Genomic DNA, 17,686 nt, shown 5'->3' with positions numbered 1-17,686 from the left:
CCATGCATGTGCCAGGATCCCATATGGGTGTTGGTTCTAATCCTGGTATCCCCACTTCCCATCCAGCTCCCTGCTTGTGGCCTGGGAAAGCAGTTGAGGACAGCCCAAAGCCTTGGGACCCTGCACCCACTTGGGAGATCCAGAAGAAGCTCCTAGCTCCTGACTGCGGATCGGCTTAGCTCCGGCTGTTGCAGCTGCTTGGGGTGTGAATCATTGGACGAAAGATGTTCCTCTCTGTATATCTGTCTTTCCAATAAAAAAAAAAAATCGCCATCAGCTTGTCCCAGCCCTTGCTGTTGTGGCCACTTGGGGATGAAGCAGCAAGTGGAAGGTTTTTCTTTGTCTCTTTCATCTGTCTTATATAAATCTTTTAAGAATTCAACATTTTAAAAATCTGTGGCTCCTTTTGTTAGATCAAGGTCTTCACACACACTGTGCTCAGAAGGAACTTGCCCTTTAATTCTAAATAAAAAAACTACAGCATAAGAGAAAATGAATAGGGCAGTGTGAGACGTCCCTGAGGTGTCATCTCCGGTCCCGATTAGCCTCTGAATCATTCATCAATTTGATGTTAAGACTTATTTTTTATGTGAATTTGATTTGACAAAACCTTTGAGCAAGCCAAGATCATGCACAGCAAAACTTTGCACTCCTTACCTTGGAAATATTTCTGTTTTAAATACTATCAATCCAACTTGTATAAATACTTTGGATGTATTATAAAGAAATAATCATAGTGGAAATGATCTGATAAAAGTGACATACATGCATTTATTTCAAACTTTATTATATAAATTTTCATTTCTTTTAAAGATTACAAAACCTGTTCCATGACAGGAATACAAGCAATATTGTTCCAAGATTATTCATGGATACATCTGAGAGAGCTTAGAGTACACATTAATAGTATGATTTGCAAATTTCCCAGATTAGATTCTAAAGTAAAACAATTTAAACTATTCAGTGATATTTGATCCAAGCATTTCATAATTATGGCAGCAGTGCCAAGCATCTGATGCGATTTATACCATCAATAAAAGGTACAATACATAAGAACTCATGATATGGTAATTTGGGCTTCTGGCATGCCTTACATGAGAGAAACTAGTAATAAAGTAAGATCATATATAATAGTAGAAAAATATTTGTGATTTTTTTCTTTTTTAAAAATTGTTTAAGTAGACCCCACCCATATCCCCCATGGCCAAAACTGCCAAATAATTACATCCCTTAGGTGTATGCCTTCCTCTTTTTTTAGGGCAAGAGAAAATAAAACTAATACATATATATAATTTAAGAGTTAAAAACTCATCCCTCACAATCATTAAGGATGCTAATGAATGGCAACACTTGAAGCCTTTATTTTTAAATGAAAAAACAAAAGCTTTAGATGGTAAGCCACACTTACAGAAACACAAACCGAATTCTTTATGCTTTATGCCCTTACTTGCATTTAGAAATTCTATTTTAAATCCTTGTCTGAAAAACTCAATATACAGTTCACGCAGTACAACAGTGATAACAGGAGTAAAGATGTTCACTTCCATTAGATATTGAACTAATCTACTTAGGACTATATCAGCAACTCTCTTCTCATACGCATTTACATACACTGTACTCACATGGCATGTTGCTCTAAAGAAGTCTTCACCTCTAAAACTGAAATCTCTACGTTTTCCTTTTCACTAATCTCTAGTCAAAATGCCATATGCTTTGCTAATTGTTCTGGGAGAAGTCATGGACATTTAAACAGCTTATCATGCAGTTCAAGGTTATATGGCAAAATAAAAAGAAAGTGCCTTAGGAGGTAGGAAGTAGGCTCTCATCCCAATCTGCTATGCTCTGTTACGAACAGTTGCAAGACTGGAATCAAAGTGGTAAGTATGAGCGTGACAGTAATACCAGGCTTAAGAAAATTAGGTTGACTTAGTTACTCGAGTTCTTTGAGAACACTCAGTCACATTGGAACCAGTCACTGGATCACAAAGAATACAGCAGTGTTAAAAGTACATAAAGTACACTGAAGACAAAAATTCTTCTTGGCCATCCGTATTTGAGTATTATCGTTCTGTAGATTCTTCACTCCAAAGTGGTTAAATGTGACTCTGCAGAATACCACAGTCCCAAGAAAAGAGAAATTCATTCCTTCATATACTGGTCTCCACCAATGGCCACTGGGGGAGACCAGCAAAACGTAAGCAATCTTGGGTTGAAAAGAGGAGTATTTTCATTAACTGCAATGATAGTACTGAGTTCAGTCAACTTAGCTGTGAATTAAAGAGGCTGAAACATATATATCCAGTTTAATGTTAAGTCACAGGGAGTTGGGCCTTTCGGAGACACAGAACTCCAGGACTAGATTCAAACCCCTAGCTTTAAGCACCAAGGTCAGTCATGGATTTTGCGATATCTGTTCATGTTCATCATAGAACATAGACCTTTTGTAACCCTTTGTGTTCCTGAGCTAGCCAACATACCTTCCAACGTATTAAATGCTCAATACCTCAAGACAGAATTTTCTCTACAAAACATGGTGAATCGAGCTGAAAATTTTAGGACAATGCTAAAGGCCATGAAATAGAGAATCTCAAAGTCATGCTGACATGTATAACCAAAGCCCTCAAATCTTGAAGGTTTTGTTCTTTTACCCCAGGCTGGGCTTTCCTACCAAGTACATTCATTCTGTGAATTCTGTGAAGCCTTTATATCCACCAATGCAGTTTAAATCTTTCCTGGGACAAGGATACATGACAGAGGAAACTGGACAGTTCCACCTCCCCAGGCCTTAGTAGTGGCCACTTCTTAAAAAGTCAGTGTGGCCTGGGTTGACTTGAACTTGCTCTTTGGATCACACTGTATGTGAAATGAGAAAATTGACCCTATATTCACCAAACCCACTCTCCACAGACACTTGCAAGTTTCTTTTCCCACACACCACACCACTCTAACAGCACAACTTCATGCCTTGTCAAACTCATTACACTTTTACTTTTGTGGTTGCTTGTGAATAAATGCACTTATATCAAAAGCTGTTCAAAATCAAAGGCCTTCTGTATTTAGAAGACATCTCTATAAATTACAAAGAGCTGAAATCATTCAAACATTCAAAACATTCAAAATAGAAGTGGGGAGGGAGAGGAGACAAAGAACTTACCTTAATTTAACATCATCACTCCAAAGAGAAAATAGAAAACCCAGGTTAGTGTAACTTGTATTTCCCAGTATGTGCCTGGCAATGTTAAATGCAGTCTTCTATTTTGGATTTTATTCTACATTATAAACTAAGAGGACGTTTGTAGAAGGGGCCTGATGGGTTCATTCTTTCACAGTGAAATATGAAAGACTGGCCTGACACCTCCTCAGAGAAGCCCCAGTAACCACCAGCACTAACTGGTGAAGGGGAGAAGCCAGCAGGTGCCCCACTACCACAATTCAACATCACAAAGAGATACATTTTGAGAAATGAATGGAAAGATGAATCAAACAAAACCACTATTTCTAGCACACTCTTGTCCACTACAAATCAAAAGCAATGAGAACACCAGAACCACAGATGAAAGAAATAAATTATGTTCACAAACTTGCTTTTCACGCAAAACATTTTCAGCTTTGTAAACACATAATTTGCTTTTCTTCAATAAAACTGGCAGCTTGACTAGAGAGAAAAGGCATTTGATTCTGAAAGAAAGAAATGATATCCCATATGACTAGCAAACTGCCCCAAGGAATCCAGTTTTTTTTTTGTTTTGTTTTGTTTTGTTTTTTAAAACTCAGTTACTGGTCAGGTGAAACCACGAAGGAAAGGCAGCATGGTGTTACAAGGGAGGGAAAGAAAAGCTAATGGGGAAAAGTTAAGGATTCTAGTCTTTGATTTGGGCTTCAGCCTCTTATACTGCAATGTGACAACACTGGGCCTATTTATGGTGCTGACCTTAATCCAAAGACATATTATAGGCAACACATTTAAGCAATTGTGAAGTAGCAACAGGATCAAAAACCTGGAAAGTTTTTTGATTTTTGTTTGCTTAGCATTACATTAACATTTAACAAGTGACAAAGAATTACAGAAGATCATGGTTTGAAACACCGAATAGACAAGGGGAAATAAAAGCTTCTCCCTAGATTTGATTTTTCTCTTTGCATACATTTTCCATTTAGAGGTTGGATTTTTATGCAGCAGTCATTTATGTCACCTGGACAAGAGGAATTTTATAGATGCCCCCCTTCTTCTCCAATTACATGGGAGAAATTTTGGAATAACAATTGGCTTTCAAGACATTTAGGCGAGCTGCTTTCTCTGTTGGCTTTATACTCTCCATGGAAGAGTTAAAATGTCTGGCTGAAAAAAAGATTTCTGATATGAATGGGTTAGTACATGACTAAGAATGATCTATTTGGGTACATTCTTGATGAGGTAAGTTAAATTATTCTTTCCTTGCTTATATATCTTTTACATTACATGGTGATATATACTAGGTAACTTGGCAAAGATAGAGTTTATAATGGATACTTAAGTTTATTTCATCAGTTAAATTGTGGAAACTGCCAAACTGACATAGGTAACAACTACTGCCATCCAAGCTAACCCAATGGCCATTATGAAAATGGAGCAGTTTGGAAATCAAAGGAAGTGCTATATGGCCAGAATCCTCAGGAGGAATTCAGAAAACACCCGTTGCTTAATGTTCACGCAGACTACTTTAGCCATGAGTTCAGGTTCAAACAGATATTGTTTGATCAAGAATGTTTTATTCTCTAAAATAAGAAAGTTTAAATCCAATTTCATAGAGGCCTGTGGCCTTTATTACATTCAAATTAGTGTTTATGTAGAATATCTATTTAAACATGAACTATATCTATTAGGACTTCAATTACCTGTGTCTGAGTTTCCCTTCACCAATCTCTTACCACGATTCTTAAAGGCCTTCTAGGTAATTGGCAAAATCCCAAATGATATGCCAAATACTAAGTGTGGATACAAGACTAAAAGTGTGAGGACTACTTCCTTAATTAAGGAAAAAAGAACCCAAAGGAGTTGCAAAGTATATGGGCTAACTTTAGAGATGTACTCTTGATTTCATGCCAAACACATATGATAACTTTCTCTATCGTAGCAGCTCTCTAAGTTAGTCTGACAGAGCACCTGACTTTAGAAACAAACCAACCAACAAACCAGTGAAACAGACATGGGGAAAGATATGTACATTTGAAAGCATTACATTCAACAGCTGTTTCACAATCTGGCCATTTTTTAGGGTTGTCCAACAATACTGCTAATTCAGGTGAACTATTTAACCAGATTTAATAGTCAATTGGTTAATAGATTCCAAGTTAAACAAGGCATGTATACATTAAAGAAAGCAGTACAGAAATGTACTGTATATGAACTGTTTACAAAAACATACAAAATGTTGGATGGCACAAGGGATACAGTGCTAATATAAACGGATTGTTTAAGCTAAGTGCTTAACATAAACTGTCCATCCCTATAACTAACAAAGAATATTGAAGGGACATGAAATATCTCCTATAAAAATAATGCTATATGGTGTAAAGTACTTTATTCAGTGTATTTTAGGTGGTATTCATATGTTCATTATTTTCTTGTTGATTGTGTGAATATATCTTCATCATGTTTCCATTTTCATTTCATCCGAAGCTCCAGGAAAATCTACCTTGCTAACAATCATTAAAGCGAGAAGAGACGAAAGCAGGAGCAGCAGCAGGAGCAGCAGCATTGTGGGTACCAGCTGGGACAGTGTGTGCTTGCAGGTGTCTCTCAGATATGTGCTACCTGTCGCCAGAACTTGTGCTATCAGCTTACACCATGGTACCAAATAGCTCACTGAGGTCACTTCACAGGGCTGTTGAGGTGATCTTTTTAATACCTCTCCGCTGAGCAAGAGTGGAGCGGCCTACTGGTTCCAAAACTGGGGACTGGTTACGGTTTAAGGCAGAATATGTAGCTGCCATGGCACCCTGAAAAAACAAACAAACAAACAAACAGAAACGGTAAGAGCAAACATGACATCACAGAATCACGCAGAGAGAATTGGAAAATGAGTTTTTCAGGTTATTTTTTCATATGTATATGCATACAGGTATTATTAAGTTCATGATGGAAATTATCATACTGGTCCAATTCCCGACACAGGCCAATGTGGTGGCGGGGGTGGAGACTGTCATGGGAGAGGACAGGAATGGACTTAACAAGCAGTCCTCACTTCTCCCAGGATGATTCAAGTTTTCTTCTTGGCAGTCCTCTAATATGAGCGTCAGGAAGCTATGTTCTTAAAGTTGGGAAATGCATGAGTTAACTGATACAGGAAATTTATTTACACAGACTGACAGAAATTTAAGAGTCATTCTGAAATAGTTTTTACTTTTAACCTTTTGCCATGCCCTTGACTTTTGCTTTTCTACGTCAGTTACTGGAAAAAAATTCCACATTGTAACCAGGCATGAGCGGGTATGGAGCGGCTCTGCTGGAGTCAAAGGCAGCCTGCCTTCCTGGGGGACATGGAGGGTGCCCCTCACCTTCACTAGATGTGGCGCATCCTGTCTGTTCAGTTGGTACTGCGGCAGTTGGTCCCAGTGGACAATCCAGGGATGTCTGAGCACGAGAGCAGCAGTGAGTCTCTGATGGGGGTCCACGTGAAGCATCTTGGACACCAGGTCCTGTTGTGGGAAGAATAAGGACAAAACAAGCTTCAATTACCCTCCCCCATTTCTTTTTTAAAAATATTTATTTATTTATTTATTTTTTAAAGATTTATTTATTTTTATTACAAAGTCAGATATACAGAGAGAAGGAGAGACAGACAGGAAGATCTTCCGTCTAATGATTCACTCCCCAAGTGAGCGCAACGGCCGGTGCTGTGCCGATCCGAAGCCGGGAACCAGGAACCTCTTCCGGGTCTCCCACATGGGTGCAGGGTCCCAAAGCTTTGGGTCGTCCTCAACTGCTTTCCCAGACCACAAGCAGGGAGCTGGATGGGAAGCGGGGCTGCTGGGATTAGAACCTGCACCCGTATGGGATCCCCGCGCATACAAGGCAAGGATTTTAGCTGCTAGGGCACCGCACAGGGTCCTGAACATTGTCCATTTCTATGGTAATTGTTATTAGTAAACACTGCTCAGCTTTATGACCCCATATTTTCCTGGAAGCAGCCTCTGGGGTCAAAGCAATTTGGTAAATATGACACTTCAGTCTCTATTTTTTGCTCTTTCACTAACACTGATTTTGATATATGAAAATGGCCACATTTTCTCTATCTTTAAGTACTCTGGCGCTCTTTTTCCTTGGATTTCTTCTTTCTAAAAAAAAATTATTTAATTGAAAGGCATAGTGATAGAGAGAAGCAGAGACAGGCAGACAGAAACTCCCATCTCTATCTGTTGCTCGTTCACTCCCTGAATAGCCACAACCACTGAGGATGGGCTAGGCTGAAGCCAGGAGCCAGGCACTCCAACTGCGTCTCCCATGTGGTGGCTGAAACTCAAATACTTCATCCATCATGCTCGTTCCCAGGCACATTAGCAAGGAATTGGACTGGAAGTGGAATCGCCAAAACCCCAAATGGGCATATGATGGATGAGAATTACTGCTCTATGGAGTGTTCTTTAAAAATGAAAATCTGATCATTGAATTGCTAAATAGTTTCAATTCGTTAATACCAGCAGAAAGCCTACATCAGCACAAGCCCCAAAGCCCTTTCACAGTTTGGGTTCCTCATCTATTTTCTGTGTACTGCACTAGTTAGACCGAATGTCTATTCTCACACCATCATCACCTCGATGCAGGTGCTACTCCCTCCGCTTCAGACACGCTGCATCTTTCTCTTCGCTAAATGTGCATGGCATAATGTAGGAGGACAATTGATTCGATATCATTTGAATGGGAATAATTGACTGGATATGCAAAACAAAGAGAGAGATTTTCAGACAAGGGTATGGAAATAATTGATGGGTTCCATAGTCAGGCTTATGGGAACTATATAAGCTCCTCAATACCTCCTCCCTTATCCTTTGTGACCCTCAGTCTATGAAAGCCTGATGCCACTAATAAACTTGGGCTATTGACCATCAGTTGGTAGCCCCTGTGTGTTAGTATCAGCTCCATGCACCAAGTCCATTGCTGCAGGGCAGCAAGCAGTATACACTGCTTTGAGAAAGTTTTCCTTAAAATCCTTCTGATTGAGCACCACCCATCTCAGCATAGAAACTGTTCTACTGTTAATAGTATATGTGACAATGCACTATACAATTTTTGACTGTGAGCTCCATAAGAGCGGGAACTTTCATCACATACTTTTATCTCTGGGGCCTTTCATGTGTTAAGCATATTGCAGATGTTCAATAAGGGAATTACAAAAAGAAACAGGTACCCAAAGAAATTGTCTGCTTTGGGAAATTTTATTGTGAGAAAAAGGCAAAGGCCAACATGTCATTTTAAATGCAGTTATAAAGCCTAATATCTATCTGTAGCCATTAAATTGGATAACTGAGGTCTCACATGCTATGCCAAAAGAATCTATACAAATGTTTGATGTGTTCTATTTCCTCACAGTCAGCTGGCCTCACACTTCTCCAAGTACTTCAAGACATTCATGGATGACATAATCAAAGATAGGGTTTCTTTGGTGCAAACAATTTCAAAATGTATGCACATGCTTTTCATAATAAGCATATTCATGAAGTTTCTGAAGACCCCAGGCATGCATGGATTTCAAAACAGTTCCTAACATGGTGAATTTATCTTTTATTTCGATCTTTCTACAAACTTTCTGAAATAACTTGTTTCTTCAAATCATGAAAATTACCATTATTATTCATTAAGTTTGTGTCTGTAAGAGCTTCAGATGTATTCATAAGGCAGGATTAATGTCTTCTGGGAAATGAAACACTCAACTCATTTATGAGTTTAAATTACACAAAAGTTTTGAATTGACAGCATTTTCCCCCTTTATATGCAAGAAAAGTTATTTACTCAAAGACTTATAATCAAAAGGCATACTTACCTTTGCTGTGTCGGAAACAGAATTCCAGTAACCGCCACTGAGGGAGAACTTTCCGCTACCTATTCGTGCCAGTATTTCCTCTGGAGTGTCATCAGGGCCATTTGCAAATGGAGTGTAGCTAATTTATAATAAGATGAAAGTGTTAATGAATCAAACTTCTGTTTTGGTTGTTGATCTTTATTTGCAGTGTCCATATATAACATAAAAATTAGATATATATAATATACAAACATAAACACTATAAACTATGATACAATATACAGTAACACTAAAAACTAGTGTATGCTTATGAAATAAAGTATAAAGTATAAAAGAGATTTGAAAAGTAATCTTAGGATATCAAGACATTAAAACAGCATATCATAGATGATAACAGTATAAATGTAGTGTTATTGCAGGAAAGTACACATTTGTTAGTTTGGAAAAACACAGACATAAATTATAACACAAGCATTAAGAAGACTCACCTGGATCATTTAAGCAAATATACTAATGAAGAAATGTTTAGAATACATGGCCTGTACTTACCCAGTAAGCATTGTATAGAGGAGGACACCAAGACTCCATATATCACAGGCAGCGTCATAGCCTTGTCGCTTTAAAACCTAGAAAAAGCAAAAATGTAGCATTATCACACCAATGCTTTTAAAATATATTGATAGGTTATGAATCAAATTATATTTACCAAATCAGTAACAGAAAACCTCAACAGACCATAACTGACAAATAAGACAATATACTCAATCTTATTCTAGAAGTCTATTATTAATTCATATATTTCATGTTGATTTTTATATTATTATTTATTGAGGGTCATTGTAGACACAAAGGTGAATATAATTTTCTTACTTAAAAGGCAGAGTGGCAAGGTTAAGGGGACAGAGACAGAGGTAGAGTTTATCTGCTGCTGCACTCCCCAAATGGCCACAATGGCTGGGGATTGACCAGACCTAAAGCTAGGTTCCAGGAACTAATTATTTGGGCCACCATCTGCTGCTTTCCCATGCACATGAGCAGGGAACTGTATTGGAAGCAGAGTGGCCAGGACTTAATATGACACTCTGATAAAGGATGTTGGCAATGCAAGCAACAGCTTAACTTGCTGTGCCACAAGGCACATGAAGCTTCCATGCGATAGGCAGGGCTGGGTCGGGCTGAAGCCAGGAGCTGGCATTCAATCTGGGTCTCCCACATGGGTACCATGTACTCAAGTCTTTGAGCCATCATCTGTAGTCTCCATGTGTGCACACAAGCAGAGGTTAGCAGAAGAGTCAGGACCTGATCCTAGATATTCCAATAGCAGGATGTAGTTGGGACAGAGCAGTATCCTAACTTCTGCACCAAAAGCCTGTGCTGAAGTTTCTTATTTTAATGAATTTATCATTTGTTTGGGTCTATAGAAAGGGTTACTAAAACCATGACTCTTTTCAAACCACATATGGGGTGGGCATATAGCCTGCAGCCTGGTGGTTAAGCTACCCACCATTCCAAGCTAAGTGTTTGGCCTATGTTTAATGTGCCAGGTGAGAAGCCTGCATGCCAGGCTGCAGCTCCTGGCTCCAACTTTCTGCTGATGCAGACTGTGCAAGCAGAGCTGGCATCTGGGCATTGAACCTATGGACAGAATCTCTGTTTATTTTTGTCAAACAAAATTTTACTTGTACAAGATTTATTTTTTAACGTTTTATTTACTTAGAAATGCAGATTTACAAAGAAGGAGAGAGATCTTCCATTCGCTGTTTCACAGCCCAAATAGCCACAACAACCAGAGTTGAGCTGATCCAAATCCAGGAGCTTCTTCTGGGTCTTTCACTTGAGTGCATGGGCCCAAGGACTTGGGCCATCCTCTGTTGCCCTCCCAGGCATAAGCAGAAAGCTGAATTGAAGTGGAGTAGCCAGAACACGAATTGGCTCCCATATGGGATGCTAGTACTTACAGGTGGACAATTAGCTTGTTGAGCCACAGCGCCAGCCCCAAACAAAGCTCTAAAAATCACACAATGGCATAGTACAAAATACTACTTTTCTAACAAAATCCCATTGAAATGCTATGAGTATAAATGTCAGGATGTCAATTTATATATGTTCACATTTATTCTAATGATTTAAAAGATAGAGATAGAGGTCTTCCATCTGCTGTTTTACATGCCCAACATCCACAACAGCTGGGGCTGGGACAGGCTGAAGTTAAGAGCCTGGCACTCCACAGGAGTGTCTGCATTTGAGCCACCACTACTGCCCTAGGGTGCACATGAACAGGAAGCTGGGTTGAAAACTGAGATTTAAACCCAAGACTCTAACAGGAGACACAGGCATCAAAAGCGCTGATTCCACCGCTGTGCCAATGCCTGCCCCATCCTTACTCTGAAAGATTATTTATTAATCTATGTACTCGGAAGGCAAAAAGGACAATAAGGGCCTCAAGGATTAGAGACGGACACAGAGAGATGAGCTGCTGCCCTCCGAGGGAGGGAATTCCCGTGTGGGAAACTGGGCTTGGGACCAGAGCCGGGAGCTGACCGCAGACTCTGAGATGCAGGTGTCCGAGGTAGCATCTTATCCGCTATGTCCAATGCCTGCCTCCAAAGCGGTTTCTTTTTGATATGGGGAAAGAGGAAGGGCTAGAGGGTAGCTACTCAGCTTACCTGGAACATTTAAGACAGGATTTAGTAGCTAAAAGAAGGAGCTGTGGGACAGTAGAAGATATCCAAAGGGCATTAAGAAGAGGACAAGGCATTACCAAGAGGGCAAGGAGTTCAGAATGGTGAGAACTTCACCTGAGAAATGCCAGGGACCAGAAGGGCTGTTTGTTACAGCATACTGTCAAGAATTTCGCTTTTCCTCCTGTATGCATTTTATCCTGATTATTTGTTCAGTACGTCTTCAAACAAACATCTACTAATTGTTTTACTTTAAACACGACAAGTTTTAAAATACACTGCAATTCTATAAGCAAATTCTCACATCATTACCTCTGGCGCAACAAAATTTGCAGTATAACAAGGAGTCATGAGAAGACCATTTTCCGCTCTCAGCTGTTTTGCAAAGCCAAAATCACAAATTCGAATAGATTCTGGATTACCAGACTCATCCACATAAAGAATGTTGCTAGGTTTCAAGTCTCTGTGAACAACCTAATTGAAATACACATGAAAGAACTGCATCAACAACACGTTTCCATTATTTAAAATTCTTTATTCACATATTGTCTAGCAAGGCACTTCACATGCTGAGCTACACATGACTTAATATATACCCGGGAAAGGGACTGACTTACAGCCTCTGCCCACCTGAGTAATTAGGTTAAGGAGAAATGCAAATGGCAATCTCTCCCTCCAGGTTACTCACTCATTTGGCAATATATACTAAGTGTCGTCATGTGCCATAGCTTCTTTTTTTTTTCAATAAGGAGCTGTACACGTGAGTGAAAAAGATCTTAAGAACCTGGCCTTGTCATAGTAGGAGCTCAAACGGTAGTAAGAGAGGCAGAGAATAGGCAGGCTGAGATATGGCGCATAACTGGGAGGTCACTTTAAATAAGGATATCAGGGTGTCTCCAGAGGAGGTAATATCAATGATCTAAGTACAGAAAGAATAAACCCTAAGAACTTGTTCCAAGTAGAGGGATCAGCATGTACAAGGCATATACATAATAAATACAAGTTATGTGTTGAAGGACTACATGGAACATGTATGGCTTTTAGAAGTAAAAAGAAAAAACAAGAACCCCAAATCCAGATTTTGAGTATTTCATGTTTTACATACGAGATGTTACATATGCAAAAAGATGCCTTTTCTTGTTTTGTGCTACATTCCCCTTGAATAACCTGCCTCGGAACTGCCGTCAGTGGCAGCGTTCCTGGGGCGCCTTCTTAGACTCAACTCTCTTCTACATTTTAAACCAATCACTGTTGCTTTAGCTGCTAACACCCAGACCATTAATTCTTTCGTCATCCAAGATAACTAAGTATTTATTGCTGAGGCCCTGGGAAAACAACATGGAAGACTGAGATAAATGCAAGGTCATAAATCCTGCAAACACTGCACTCTCCTCTTTTCAAGATACAGCACTGGGAAGATTGTGATAAGCTAGGAATCAGGAAGCTCCAGCATTAACACCTAACTGCGTAATGGACGTAACCTTCTGGTACAATGCATGAAAATATCATGTTGTACATCATAAATGCATACAATTTCTGTCATTGAAAGTTGAAAAAGTAATCTCTCATTTTTCCTCTTCAAACTCTGCTGTTTCCCTTGGCTCTCTCTCTCTCCCAGACTTCATTTCTTCGAAACGATGACGGTTTTTCTGTTTTGGGAAGTCTCTAAGCAGGAAGAGATGAGGAGGGCATCTACCAGCCGGAAGACAGATGACAACGTGGCTTCGAGGATTTCCTTTAATACAAGAATATAAACCAGGATTCCCTGGTTCCGCCTCTAACCTTCAGTGGGCCTGGTTTTCACGAATACAGAACAGCCTGTCAGAAATTGCTGTGCTCTCCAGGTCAGAGATATTGCATGCTTTTTCTTGGAAAGCATTAAGAATTATGCTTTCAGGAGTCTGAAGCTTACGAGAGAGGTTTCTGTAGAGGACAACTAGTATTATGCTAATAGTAGCTATTTTTCCATTACATGTATAAAGTAACTTCTACATTTACAATTTTAGCTCAAGAAACAGGCATGTGAACTTAGATATGTGTGTGTGCACACACATAGGCTGCCAGACTTACCCCTTGCGCATGAAGATATTCAACAGTTTTGGTTATGGTAAACAGGACAGCACTGGCTTCTCGCTCAGAGAAAAATTTCTGTCTAAGAATTTTATCCAGTAATTCACCTCCTTTCATCAGTTCTGTTACTACATACACGTATTTTCCATCATCATATACCTAGAAAATTTGACAATTCAATATAAACAGTTACATGAAGCTTTATGTACCCCCAAAGTTCAGCATACTAAGGAGAAATAAAAACATTCAAGAAAACAAATTTTTTCATGTAGATAGTAAAACATGCCATGAATTTATTATCCCTGAACACATGAACTATCCTTCGCAGCCTGTACTATGGTCCCACATATTTATTTGACTGTCACCACATATCTGTGGGGCTTGGTATTACTAGCGCATTTGTCTTGGAGGTCACTTGTTCAAGTGCCACATTCTGATGGCTTTGTTATCTGACCTTTGGTCCTGACATTCTTTTTGTAGTCTGTAGGTTTCAGAGGAGTAATTGAGCCAGTGTGAGGAAGCAGGCTAAGGCATCTCCATCTAGGGCATCAGGTTAAGTCTCAGCTGCTCCAATTCTGATCCAGCTTCTGCTAATGGGAAAGCAGCAGAGGAAGGGCAAAGCGTTTGGGTCCCTGCCGCCCATGCTGGCGACATGGCTGGAGTTCCAGTTTTCTGGCTTTAGGTTGGCCTGGTCTTGGCTGTTGTGGGAATCTGGGGAGTGAGTCAGGGGATGGAAAATCCCCTATTCCACTCTTCTCAAATAAATCCTTAGGGGAGGATTAAAAAAAAGGCATGGGAGGAATGTTACAGGCTTGAACTAAGGTAGGGTTCAGAACCAGGAAACAGGGCCCTACATGGTAGCCCAGTAGCTAAAGTCCTTACCTTGCATGTGCCAGGATCCCATATGGGTGCCGGTTGGCATCCTGGCAGCGCGGCCTCCCAACCAGCTCCCTGCCTGTGGCCTGAGAAAGCAGTCGAGGACTGCCCGAGGCTTTGGGGACCCTGCACCCACTTGGGAGACTTGGAGGAGGCTCCAGGATCCTGGTTTCTGACTGGCTCAGCTCCAGCCATTCACTTGCAGAGGGAATCATTGGATAGAAGATCTTTCTCTCTGTCTCTCTGAATCTCTGACTTCTCAATAAAAATAAATAAATACACATATTTTAAAAGAAGCAGCAAACACTGCAGATCCCCCAGGATGAGAGGCATTGTCAATTCAGCCTCTTTACTCCACGACTCAAAACTCTTAGGTGCTTTCAAGTTGTGTGTGCCCCCTTGCCTATAACCTGTACTTTTTTTTAATGACTTATTTTTCTTGGAAAGGCAGATTTACAGAGAGGAGAGATGGAAAGATCTTCCCTTCGCTTGTTCATCCCAAGTGGCCACAAAGGCCAGAGCTGAGCCGATCCGAAGCCAGGAGCCTCCTCCAGGTCACCCAAGTGGGTGCAGGGCCCCAAGGCTTCAGGCCGTCCTCAACTGCTTTCCCAGGCCACAGGCAGGGAGCTGGATGGGAAGCGGAGGGGACATGACCTGGTGCATTTGTGGGATCCCAGCACGTATGAGGCGAGGACTTTAGTCACTGGGCTACCGTGCTGCGCCCATCTGTGCTTAATGCTCAAAAAGGTACTTATTTATTACTGGAAAGGCAAATTTTGCAGCGGAAGACCTTTCATCCGCTGGCGCCCACCGCTTTCCCAAGCAGGTAGAGGATCAGTGTGTGAAAGTGACTGCCCATTCAAGAACACTTTTATTCTCTGCAACTAATAGAGGATATAACATATAATATGTGTAAACAATTTGTAATCTAAGAATATTAGAACAGGAATTGATGAGACCAAATGTTGGAAAGATAGCCAGTACTTTGCTTCTGTGAACCTTAACTCATGGCAACCCAAGGAACCCTGGGCACCATGCATCTGCCAAAGGCCCTGAACTTTGGCTCTCAGGGTCTGCTCTCTTAATCTCTTGCTATCACTGATAATAACAGGGACTAGTGTAAAGATCTACTTCGGGGTCCAGCGTGATAGCCTAGTGGCTAAATCTTCACCTTCTATTTACCAGGATCCCATATGGGTGCCTGTTCCTGTCCTGGCTGCTCCATTTCCCATCCAGCTCCCTGCTTGTGGCAGGGGGAAGCAGTCAAGGATGGACCAGAGCCTTGGGACCCTGCATCCACATGGGAGATCAGGAAGAAGCTCCTGGCTCCTGGCTTCAGACTGCCTTAGCTCTGGCAGTTGTAGCCACTTGGGGAGTGAACCAGTGGACAAAAGATTTTTCTGTCTCTCCTTCTCTTTGTACATCTGTCTTTCCAATAAAAATGGACAAATCTTAACAAAAAGGGATACACTGTTACAATGTCCTTGAATTTCTGCAATGCAGAACCTCTGCATTAACATACAAGAATTAGGTATTTTGATTGTGATTAAACTAAAAGACAAGTTGAAGACAAGAATTAAGGGGGAAGATTGAAAAGCAAATAAAAATGCTGTGCAATTGCACAAAAACATACCAGTGAACAAGCAACACAGGGACAGAAAGCTAGACAATGTTTTGGACTTGTGCGCAGGCAATCTTTAACTGAAAGAATCCCTATATTAAACTCCACTTCTGAGTCCAATGAGTCCAATGTTGTGAAGTAGCACGTAAGGCTGCTGCCTGTAGAGCAAGCACCCAACTGGGCAAGGTGCCAGTTCCCAATGGCTCCAGCTCCTGCTTAACGGCCTAGAAAAAGCAGCAGCACATGTCCCAAGTACTTGGGCACTGTGCCATCCATGTGGGAGACCTAGAAGAAACTCCTGGCTCCTAGCTTAGGCCTGGCTCAACTCTGGCTGTTGTGGCCACTGCGGAGTGACCCAGCAGAACTGTTTCAGTCTCTCTCTGTAATTCTTTCATCTAAATAAACATCACTCACCATAATATTACTGGAAAATTTTACTTAATTCCATAAAAAGGATCAAGTAGTGGAGTCCCAAATAGGAGAAAAACAAAAATCTTTCCCCCAAATTTTTTATTTGACTTTTAAAATAGATTTATTCATTTTACTTGGAAACTCAAAGTAACAGAGAGAGAAGAGACAGGTATTTCCATCCACTGCTTGACTCCTCCAAATAACCACAACACTAGACCTAAAGCCAATAACCAGCCTGAAGCCAGGAGCCAGGAACTTCTTGCAGGTCTTCCACGTGGGTGGAGAGGCCTAATGACTTTAGCCATCCTCTGTGCTTTCCCAGTCCATAAGTAGGGACCTGGATCTGAAGTAGAGGAGTAGAGACATAAACTGGCACCCACATGAGATGCCAATGCCGGTAGGTGGAAGATTAACCTGATACACCACTGCACCAGGGCTGGTCCTCAAATTTTTAATTTTAGTAGACAAAATAAAGATGTAAGCAAAAATGTTATAGACATTGTAATAAAAGTGTACAGAAATTTTAGAGACTTTGTGGAGTTTGAAGTGAAGGAAAGAACAAAGATAAACACACACACACATACACACACACACACACACACAAAACAAAGGTGAAGTGACAAGTTAGGGAGTTCTTATAGAAAGAATAATTCATTTTGAATGTTGTTGGTTGGTTTCTCTCTTTTTAAAAGATTTATATATTTATTTATTTATTGGAAAGTCAGATATACAGAGAGGAGGAGAGACAGAGAGGCAGGGAGCTGGATGGGAAACGGGGTTGCCGGGATTAGAACCAGTGCCCATATGGGATCCTGGCTCATGCAAGGTGAGGACTTTTGGACACTAGGCCACCACACTGGGCCCTGGTTGGTTTCTTGAAGAGTAAGTTATTTAACTACTTACATTAGTTGGCTTCATATTTCGATGAGACTAAGCATCATTCATCTAACAATAAGCAGTGATAAGAGCTATTGGGGAGTTCACGTCCTTTGCTCATACCGTTACAATAGAAGCCAGAGAGTCAGGAA

At 40.6% G+C, this 17,686-nt stretch overlaps 1 protein-coding gene across 3 annotated transcripts in view; it reads right to left on the bottom strand.

The window, feature by feature from the left end:
* Window positions 1-748: 748 nt before the first annotated feature.
* The window catches only part of RPS6KA3 (ribosomal protein S6 kinase A3), a 100,242-nt gene continuing 83,304 nt past the window's right edge, over window positions 749-17,686 (bottom strand). For all 3 annotated transcript variants that reach the window (XM_041000427.1, XM_041000417.1, XM_041000408.1), the window contains 6 exons: window positions 13,751-13,909; window positions 11,993-12,154; window positions 9,549-9,625; window positions 9,021-9,138; window positions 6,538-6,678; window positions 749-5,979 (listed from right to left, as the gene is read on the bottom strand). In XM_041000427.1, the coding sequence (XP_040856361.1) occupies window positions 5,857-5,979; window positions 6,538-6,678; window positions 9,021-9,138; window positions 9,549-9,625; window positions 11,993-12,154; window positions 13,751-13,909 (780 nt within the window). In that variant the 3' untranslated portion in view covers window positions 749-5,856. The remainder of the gene's footprint in view (window positions 5,980-6,537; window positions 6,679-9,020; window positions 9,139-9,548; window positions 9,626-11,992; window positions 12,155-13,750; window positions 13,910-17,686) is intronic.

This window comes from Ochotona curzoniae, unplaced genomic scaffold (assembly GCF_017591425.1).
Source record: "Ochotona curzoniae isolate NIBS_2020 unplaced genomic scaffold, NIBS_Ocur_1.0 contig_1274, whole genome shotgun sequence".
Lineage (NCBI taxonomy): Eukaryota > Metazoa > Chordata > Mammalia > Lagomorpha > Ochotonidae > Ochotona > Ochotona curzoniae.
The sequence above is the reverse complement of the archived record's forward strand: the minus strand, read 5'-3'. Positions and strand labels throughout refer to the sequence as shown.